At 36.9% G+C, this 10,823-nt stretch overlaps 1 protein-coding gene across 2 annotated transcripts in view; it reads left to right on the plus strand.

Annotated features, from left to right (window-relative positions):
* RELN (reelin) overlaps nt 1-8,761 on the plus strand; it is a 479,973-nt gene extending 471,212 nt beyond the window's left edge. Inside the window, exon 64 of one of the 2 annotated variants that reach the window (XM_003782608.3) lies at nt 7,643-8,760. In XM_003782608.3, coding sequence (XP_003782656.1) covers nt 7,643-7,739 — 97 coding nt within the window. In that variant the 3' untranslated portion in view covers nt 7,740-8,760. Of the gene's footprint in view, nt 1-7,642 lie in introns of both variants that reach the window. The other variant, XM_023518943.1, reaches the window with a different exon arrangement.
* Nucleotides 8,762-10,823: the final 2,062 nt, after the last annotated feature.

The raw sequence follows: 10,823 nt of genomic DNA on the forward strand, positions 1-10,823 counted from the left end.
AAAAAAAAAAATCTTTAAGGCATCCATTAATTTGACACTATATAAAATAATTACTTCATTCATCTGTTGAGCTTAAGAGTTTCAGAAAATTCAGAAAAATAATACATAATTTTCCAGACTGCCTTTCAATCATATAAGACACAAAGAAGCCAGTCAAGGTTCATGATTCACAAATAACACCAATTATAACATTGCAAATTATAACATTGCTACCTAGGATGTATATTTAGAAATAGAGAGGTGGAATATTCCCATAAAGCCATAATTAATTGAAAATATCCTCTCAAGGCCGGGCACGGTGGCCCACATTCTGGGAAGCCGAGGTGGGTGAATTGCTTGAGCTCAGGAGATTGAGACCAGCCTGAGCAAGAGTGAGACCCCGTCTCTACTAAAAATAGAAAAACTAGACAGGCATTGTGGCAGGCCCTTATAGTCCCGGCTACTTGGGAGGCTGAGGCAAGAAGATCGCTTGAGCCCAGGGTTTTGAGGTTGCTGTGAGCTATGGCACCACAGCACTCTACCCAGGGCAACAGAGTGAGACTCTGTCTCAAAAAAAAAAAAGAGAGAAAAAAATATCCTCTTAATTGAGACACTTTTGTTGCAGAACATTTGTTTATAGGGACTAGGAATGTGGACTCCTTGAGGGTAGAGGGAAGAAGAGCAGACTGAGGCATGGATCTTAAGAGATGCTCACCCCAGGTCCATGACTGCTGCAAACAGAGGACCTAATATGTTTTTGCAACTAATGGTTGGGGCATACATTTCACTTAAGAATTTTCAAGATGTGTTTGGCTTTTTAAGTGAAAGTTGGCCTGACTCTAGCTGTATGGTCGTAGTTTTGCTTTTGTGCATGTGCACCAAGGACACATGCTAAAAGCCCCAAGAGAGAAAACCTGTGGTCACGCATGGTATCTTCTATGGAGTGTAACCTCAGCCCTGCCCACACTAACCGAGAACACATACGAGTCTGATAAAAACAAATTGAGCACTTCTGAAAATATTTCAAGATTTAGAAGTGCATCCTAAATGAACAAGATACAACCTATACATTTTTTAATTGAAAATATTAAGGGGTACAAATTGATGAGTGAGTAATACATTTTTAATTAAATGGTTTAATTATAAAACACAACATGTGGAAGGATTCGATTTTCATAAATATGGATATACAGAATGACAAGCTCTGCACCATAAAGATAAAAACCACCCTTTCCACATTTAACAAGCAGAGTCCCTTGTGCTTGTTTGAGAGAGTAATCTTCCCACTCTCCATGTTTCCAGTGCAACCCACACAGGGAAAGCTCTTCATGATGATTAGCCCGAGCTAATCTGCCGGGTAACAGATGAACCAAGTTGACAGATCATATTTTTCCAGCCTCACTAGCTTACAAAACGTCCTTATTCCCTAAAGTCTGAATGAGATACCATAATAAAATCATTGACAATAAGTGTCAGAAACCTACTTTCTCTGAATTCATTTGTTAGCACAGAATATTTGCTTTCCAGCGAATGTTTATGAGTACATTTGGGCAGATCCCTCACAAGATCCATGCTGGTGGGGTTCTTCTTAGGATAAAAGAGAATTTGTTGTCTTAGCTGTTTGTTGGGCACTCACACTTCTATCCTAAGAATCTCCCTCACCCAACTATGCATTTCATTCACACATCACATTTCCTGTGTACGTGTCTAAGTCACAACTTGTCGTGTGTATAATGAAGTGGGCCAATTTTTGCATGTGTACCTTGAAAGCAAATCACTCAGTAAAAAGAAAAAGCTGCTGTGAATTGATTTACTAAAAAGCAAATTATTAGCACATTTACTGAGAGCTGAAAACCAGTATGTTGCTAACTATGGCCTTAAACACATCTATCAGATTTTAACGAGTTCCATCGTGACCATCCCTTCATGCTATCCATTATCAAGATACTGTCACATTTTTGGCACAAATGATTTATGGTGATGAGTATATTACATTTGTTGCAAAGCATATTTATCTTCTATTAAATTTGTCTGTGTTATCTGATCTAGAAGACTTCTGTATTTTTAAAAGCCCATTCCTTAAAGTATTCAGGAATTAACATTTCCTAAAATGTAAATAATCAAAATATCAGATTATACAATTAATAGTAGTTATTAAACTATCAATTTAATATTTATAATTTATATACAACATTTATGCCAAATGTAGTACGATAGCTACATGTGCCTTAACATATGGTTATGAGCAAATACTGCATGTCGCATTACATAGAAAAGTTAAATATGTGTATGTAGGGTATAGAAGAATAAGAAATAACTTCTTTAATTTTTATTTTCAAAAGAGATGAAAAATCCTATATTGCGTCTAAACCTGATCAGACTTTTATGACTAATCACAGTGCTGCATGCATTGAAAGGCATTTTTTAACTTGTGTTATATTTCATTATTTGCTGTCATTGGTTTTCCACTAGTGTAAGGTAAGTCCTTCTTACTAAATCTGGGGAATTGTTTAATAGTGTCACCAAAGTTAACTGAGCAGTTGTGTAAAGACCTCTGTAACTGAAAAAAACAACTGTGAAAACAGTTACAAATGATATCAGGATATGCTGGAACATTTGAGACCTATATCCATATAAACTCAGAGTCAGCCAAACTGGCTACAACAGCACAGACCGAAGGGCTAATTAGCATCTCCTCACTGGGCAACAGCGTGGACTTAGCTTGTCCTCTTTGCCTGGCACTGGATTAGATGCCCTTGAAGTGCTCACAGTTTATGAATTTGTTAGGAGGGGGATGAAAATAGAAATTTGTGCAAAAGTTCTAGGAGCTCTGATTAAATGTAATGCCTTTCAAAAGACCTACTATGCTGGAGATGCTTGAAGATGCCTTGATTTATCAATCCTATTCTAAGTTAATAATGGATTTGCAGAGGGGAATAGAGTTATTCATAATACATTTGAGCTCCAGATCTTGTCTGTGGGTAAGATTGGCTACCTTTAATGTATACATACCTTTGTCCTCTAATTAAGATAACTTAAAAACTTACAGAAGGCAAAATGGTTATCATGTTTGAACATCCACATTTGACGCTAGAAGTTTTTATTTAATCCTTGTAACTTTCTAAGGTGTTATTGTTCTCATCATCATTTAGCAGAGAAGAGGAATATGAAATTGTTAGTATTTGTGAGGTATTTGCACCTACACTTATTTTTATGTCGCCTCCCTGAGAGTGCATGGCCTTGAAAGTCAAGTGTGCAGCATCCTTTATGCAGGAGAGTTTCACTGATTAGTTTGAATGGCAACTTCCCATCATATACTTGCCAGTATTTCTCTGAAAGAAATTCCACTGGATTCTTATTTCCACATTCTTATATTAATAAATCATTATTTGTTATACCATATAATGTAATTATAACTTAATTACCTATCAGTAAAAGTATCTAAAATTCTATGAGCTGGAATCACTTCTACCAATTCTAAATCTCTCCCACTTCCTTTAGAATCCATTAGAAAAGCAATTGAGGGCAGCATCTGTGGTTCAGTAGGTAGGGCACCGGCCCCATATACCAAGGGTGGCGGGTTCAAACCTGGCCCCAGCCAAATTGCAACAAAAAATAGCCAGGCATTGTGACAGGTGCCTATAGTCCTAGCTACCTGCGAGTCTGAGGCAAGAGAATCTCCTAAGCCCAGAAGTTGGAGGTTGCTGTGAGCTGTGACACCACAGCATTCTACCAAGGGCAATAAAGTGAGACTCTGTCTCTTAAAAAAAAAAAAAAAGAAAGAAAAAGAAAAGCAGTTAAATTTCTCATAGTAGTGAATGAGGTAAGATAGTGGCTCCAGTGAAGAGTAACAATTTGATGGAACACAGAGTTGCTAGTTCTTCAAAGATCTTGCAATATACATACTTCCTATGCAGAGACAGGAAAGCATTTTATAATTCCATATGCCATCTTAGCCCCTAAACCCCCTCAGCAATAATGAAAATTTAAATTAGCATTTCCAAGAAGATAATGGATGTTCATTCTTTTTTATTTTAATGACTTCCTCATAATGGGAGAATTTTAAAATGGACCTAGTTCTATCCAAAGCCAAAGCAAATGGATATGTCAGGTGGCGTGGCTGACGTGGGATAAACATTACCTGCTTTTATTGAACTTAAAATTACTTAAAGCTACATTGTATCTATTATTATTTCAGTTAAAGTTTAGCTATATGTCTACATGTTCAAAGACAAAACTAGGTTCACAAATAGGTTGCACAAAAAAATGAGTAAATATAATAACCTCTTTAAACTAGTTGGAAATTGCCTTGATGCCCAGTGCTGTAAGTTAGGTCATTTAGAAGGGACAATAACTGTTTAGTAACCACGTCAACTTACTGAACAATCTCAGAAGCAGACAGCATTTTGGTACAGCTTCTCATGTTGCTTGATTTTTAAAGTCTTATGAACTAGAAAAGCCTACTTCATTGGATTCCAACCTAACTGACTGGAAAGATATTGATGTATCACATACCACATTACCAGTTAATTTCAAGGTGCTTTGAATGTGTGACCATTTTTAATGTGACTGTATAAACATTATAGGCATCTATGGCAAGCACGTTAGTCTGCATATCAACATTCTCAGGAATCCAAAAATGTGATACTGATAAAAATTTATGCAAAATTCAAGAGCATCTAGTGAATCAAAATGCCCCCTAAATGAGTTGTAAGCTTCTACTTTAGACCAATTTTTAGGGCGTTAAAGATCTACAACCTGATAATATTTATTTTCTGACATATAAAGATTTTTAAGTAAGTTTCATAATAACTAAGTAATTATATGGAGAAGTTGCTAGTTTAAAGCCTTTAAACACTCACATCAGCTTTATTAAAAGTAAATGTTCCTTTGTTCTCCTATATTGAGGTAACTTGCACAGTAGTCTAGGCCGCATTGAGATAACTAAATATCTTGAGTGTTCTAAGTTCTAATGTAAGATACTTTAACTTTAAAATTCTCTTTGAATACCTTATATCTTTAAACATGTTACCAACAGAACAATTTTCATTGCTTTAACTTTGCAATTATTCCTTATAGTTAAAGAGTAATGATTTACAGCAGGAATCCAATCAGTAAGTCACTATAAGTTCAACAAACATGCCTTGACCACTCACGGTTCAGGCAGAGCCTCAGTGCTGCGGTGGGGCAGGGTGGGGGAGTTGGGAGACAGGCCCAGTGCCAATGGAAGTTTAGTCACTGGGAGCCAAGATATGAACACAAACTCATTCAGAGCTGGAAATGAACACTGAGAGTTCAAAGTAGAAAAAACAAATCACTTCTGGAAGGGGCTAGAAGTAAAGAAAATGTGATACTAGAACAAGAAGAAATCTCAGAAGTGATAGTTGGGACTAGCCATCGAAGCTGGTAGTAAAGACTGAAGGCAGATTCGAACAGCGCAGTCTGTATAGGAGAGTAGTAAAGGGTAGGACGGACTAGGAGTAAACATGAAGAGGATTTGAAATTTCTAGTTGACTTAGACGTTGCTCCATAAGCAAGAGGATTATGCGTAGTTTTCGAGCAAGGGGAAGCCAACATTTGAGAGAAAATGTGCTGAAACTGGTGTGCAAAATAGGTGTATGTGTGGGAAGATACACATACAGTCACACAAGTATGCGTTCAGCTGTACTTTGTCAGCGTTTTATGGTTTCTTTTTAGTGGAGTTCTCATAAGGAGGAGAGAATTGAGTTAAGGAAGCTAGTTTAGGGGCCGCTAAACTAGGGAAAGGACTACAAGATAACTTAGGGAGTTGGCAGGAAGACAGCAAGCACCAGTCCCAAGATTTTATGAATAAAAAGTAACTGGCTCGTTTCTCCTGATACATAGTACTTGATTAGTCCAATACATCAAGTCATTGTCCTTTTGTAACTCAATTTTACATAGGCAGCATTTAGCACTTATAGTAGCCAATAAATAACAGATACATTTCAACTCTGACATGGAAACTGATCAACCTACTTGATAAATGTAACATTGTTACATGGAAGGAGGAGGCTACCTAGAGACAAACCCTGATTGTTTTTGTCTTTTTCTCTATGATGTCTTCAGATGTATTCTTTATTTCTATCTTATGGTTTCTATCATTTGGATATTATTAAGAGTGGAAAGTTATAGAATTTTATTTTATAAGACATATATCAATTTTTCAGTCTTTTCAGCAGGTTTTTAGCATAGATACTGTTGCTTTTTGATTATATATATCTGATGAAATCTAATGTATGCATTTTCCTTTGAGACGTCTTATTGTAAATTTTATTTTCTAATGATCAAACTATAACATTCTCATTGATTTTAAATTTTCCTATATTGTACAAGGGCTCATTTGATACCAAGCATAATATGCTAGATAAACAGCATCCTTTTACAGCTTGCTAGTCTTTTGGTGATTGATAACATAGAAGCTCACTCTGCTCAGTGAAAACTTACCCTTTGCCTCTTCTTGACTCTAACTCAGGTTCATGTCATATCAACCTTTATGGTAGAATCATGTGACATTATCCTTCACTTCATGCATTTTATTTTTCCATGGAATTAAGGAGGAAAGGCTTTGGGGCCCTGACCACATTAAAGACTTTCTTCAATAAACTTGAAAACCAATCATAGGTTCATTCTCACAAGCCACAGATCGTTGCAACAGATATGTTGTCACTCCGGTCAGCATGTGGGAGTATGATTTTTTTTCACTGGTGAAAAGATCATGATCCTTCTTAAAGTATATTTGCCATGCCAAAATGTTAGCAGCTGTGATTGCCAGTATTGTGCAATTTCATACAGACTCCTGCAATCCATCTTCAGTATTTTTATCAGCATCACGTACAGTGTACGTGTATGTATGTATGTGAGTGTATATGTCTTTTGCACATACACTCATAATGTATTTTGCAGATACCCACACACAGTTATATATTCAATTACAATTTGTTAGTATTTTCTGACCGCTTTTCAGTGGAGTGTCTCTTTGATAAGGCCATGTTTTTAGAACATAACTCCAGATGCTTATGATTTGAGGAAGACAAGGGAATCCAACATTCTGAGAAAATCTTACTCCCTCATTTTGCCCCCTGAGACTGCATAAACTAGGGAGGCCAAACTGATTCAGCTATCATGTTTGGTTTTTTTGTTTTTGTTTCTTAAGCTATATGAGAATGTTTGCCAAAGGAACCAGATTACCTTTCCTACTTGTTACAGATGTATTTAAATAAGACAATGGGTATAGTGCCTCCTTCCACTAAAAGGACATCTATTCTAGTACATAATAGATGTTTTCAGGAAACATTCAAGAATAAAATTAAAACTTAATGTCCAAAACCAAAAAAAAAAAAATCCAAAACTAATTCAGTCCACCTTTGCTGTGAATCAAGAGAATTTATCATCTTTTCTGGTTTAGAGCTCACTCAAGAAAAGAAAGGCATTTCTTCACAGCCGCAGGCAGTGAGGATAGGTGTGCCTTCAGTTACTCTGTCCCTGGCTGGTAGTGTCAGCGTGACCTATATTAATTAATCCTGAAAATTTTCAAATAACTGCCAGGGTAATGTAGGGCCTAGAATAGATGGCGCTTCAATGATGGGACTTACATGCTCTTTCTCCCTTCCCTCCCTTCCTGTACCCTTTTTGATCTTAATAGCACTCGAAAACAAAATTACATGATGAATTTTTCACGACAACATGGGCTCAGGCACTTCTACAACAGAAGACGAAGGTCACTTAGACGATACCCATGAAGAGTCAAAAAGTTTATTTTTTCTTCCAACCTGTGATGTGTTGCTCTCCATTCTTTTAAATCTCGCACTGCTTCTGATATCAGGAAATAGCTGTGAAGGACTTGGTGACTCACCGAAAGCCCTTCTCAAGACCGAGTGTACACCACTTTCCCACACTGTGAACTAATGACAAGTGACTTATTTGCTCATAAGTAAATGTCTTCATGTTGATGTGTCTGTGAAAATTGTGATTCTGTTGTAATATCAGTTACAGTGGCAGTATTGAGAATAAGAAATAGTTTAACAGAAAAAATAAAGTTTAAGCACAAAACTTTAAGAGATTTTATGTTTAAAATGCCCTTTAGCACAGTATTTAACATTCTTGGTCACAAAGCTATTTAAGTGGGCTGTATTTCAGCTATGTATCATGTTTTATATGATTAAATTATCATTGTCCTTTACGTGTTCTCTTCTATGATATAACACATTGAAACTGTATTTACCTGTTATGTTGCAATATTTTGCTGCTGAATTTTTGGGCTACTTATAGTCTGCAGAAAGTTAATTGAAATACCTATTCAAGAAGATAGTTGTAAAGATATTGTATCTCCTTTCATATACTCCTTAAAATGTATGTTGGTTTAGCGTCGTTTCGTGGATAAGAAAAATGCTTGACCTTCAAATATTTTCTACTTAAACAATTGTGGATGAAGACCCTCTCTCCCACGAAGGAGTTCCCATTTCCTCGTCTGAGATTTTTTTAAGTGTTCTGTGGCTGATTTACTAACAGTAACTGCCATTTTGTGTTTGTGGTAACAGAGTGATTTGTAAAACAGTGGATGTTTTTTCATCGTGTTCTCTTCGTGGATCGTTCTTTCCTGCGGGTCGTGTTCATACCTTCTGATAAAGTTGTACCAACACCAGCAACATGACAAAGGCCCTGGGGCCCTGAACTCCCTGTTAGTGTAACGGAAGGGTTGCACTCTAGGGTGAACCAAGCTAAAAAAGCCCATGCTTAAATAAAAATTATGTCCAAAAGCCATCTGAAATTTATTTGTCTTCATTTTTAATTACATTTTATGTAGGATTTGTAAGCTGTCCAGGGTGGGAAAAGATGGTGTCACATGTATACTGTGTATACTGGCTTTTTTGTTTCATCATTAATAATAGCAATTATGAAGCCACACTGCACTGATATTTCATTCATCAGATATCTACTAAGGAATACCATGTGCCAAGCACAGGAAAGGGCATTAGAGACGCAGTGGTCAACAAAAGAAGACACAATCTCTGCCCAAAGGAATTTCAGATTAATGGAGGAAGATATTTACCAACAATCACACAAATAAATTTATAGTTATAACAATGTAAATGCCACATTAAGCAATAAACATTCTTTTGATAAGCACCTATTAAATATCTACTACTAGGGCGGTGCCTGTGGTTCAGTGAGTAGGGCACCAGCCTCGTAGACCAAGGGTAATGGGTTTGAACCCAGTCCCAGCCAAACTACAACAAAAAATAGCTGGACGTTGTGGCAGGCACCTGTAGCCCCAGCTACTTGGGAGGCTGAAGCAAGAGAATTGTCTAAGCCCAAGAGCTGGAGGTTGCTGTGAGCTGTGACAGCACAGCACTCTACCAAGAGTGACAAAGTGAGACTCCGTCTCTAAAAAATTAAATTAAATAAATATCTACTACTAGATGAACAACTATAGTCCTACATGAGAGAACAGCAGAACTAGATTCAAGTAGGGGAAATGGAGGGAGGAGGCTTGATAAGCACCCACCTAACAGGTACAATGTCGGGATATGTGGCACACCTCCTGGACAAAGGACTCAGCTACAACTCGGCTGCTACCTAACAAATGCAAACAATGTAACCCAATTGCGTGCACCCTTATATTAATCCAAAGTTAAAAACATAAATAAAAATAAATAAATACTACTCAACCAAGATATATTATTCAGGAAGCTATAATGAATCAAACATGGTTCCCTTCCTCAGTTTGTAGTCTAGGTAGGAATTCAGAAATGCCAAGTAATACATACTATATGAAAAAAAGGTGCCACAGTAGAAGTACATTTTAGAATAAATGGTCATAGAAAAATAAAATATCTCTGAAAAACCTGCACCAAATAATCCTACTCAGTGGTGAAAACCTGACTGCTTTCCCCCTAAATTCAAAAACAAAACAAAAATATTGACTCTCACCACTTCTATTCAACATTGTACCAAAGATTCCAGCCAGAGCATTAAGGTTAGAAAAAAAATAAAAGTCATCCAGATTCAAAAGTAATAAATAAACTGCCTTCAAAACAGCCTGCTCACGTGTATCGGAAAGCCCATGGAATCTATGAAAATCTAGTAGAACTGAGTTTTACAAGGTTACAGGATTCGAGATCAATCATATTTCCTCATTGTGAATGAGAATGTAAATTAATACAGCCATTGTGAAAAATGATAGGAAGATTCCACAAAAAACTAAAAACCGCAGTGCAGCCCAGCAATCCCACTGTGGGTATACACTGAAAGGAACTGAAATCGTATCAAAGGGATATCCACACTCCCATGGTCACTACAGCACTAGTCACGAGAACCAAGACATCGAAACAACCTAAATGTCCATCAGTGGATGGAGCGATAAAGGAAATGTGTAGATACACACCTGGATACTATTCAAACTTTAAAAGGAGGGAAATCCTGTCATTTGCAACAACAGGGATGAACCTGGGGGATATTACGCCAAGTGAAGAAAACCAGGCACAGAAAGATAAAACACTGTATGATCTCTCCTAACATGGGAAATCTAAGGAAGTTGAACTCTTACAAGTAGAGCTGTGCTTACCAGAGCCTGGGGGCAGGGGTTGGGGAGGAAGAGACAGATGTTGATCAAGGGATACAAACTCTCAGGTAGGAAGAGTAAGTTTTGAGATCTCTTGCTCAGCAAGGTAACTGTAATCAATAATAATGTATTATATATTTTCAGATAACAATACTAGGTAAGCAAGGTGATGGATATGTTAATTAGCTTGATTTAATCATGCCACATTGTACACACATATCAAAAATCACATTGTGCCCCGTGAATGCATACAATTATGATT

The sequence above is a fragment of the Otolemur garnettii genome, unplaced genomic scaffold (genome assembly GCF_000181295.1).
Source record: "Otolemur garnettii isolate 467f Iridium unplaced genomic scaffold, OtoGar3 scaffold00005, whole genome shotgun sequence".
Lineage (NCBI taxonomy): Eukaryota > Metazoa > Chordata > Mammalia > Primates > Galagidae > Otolemur > Otolemur garnettii.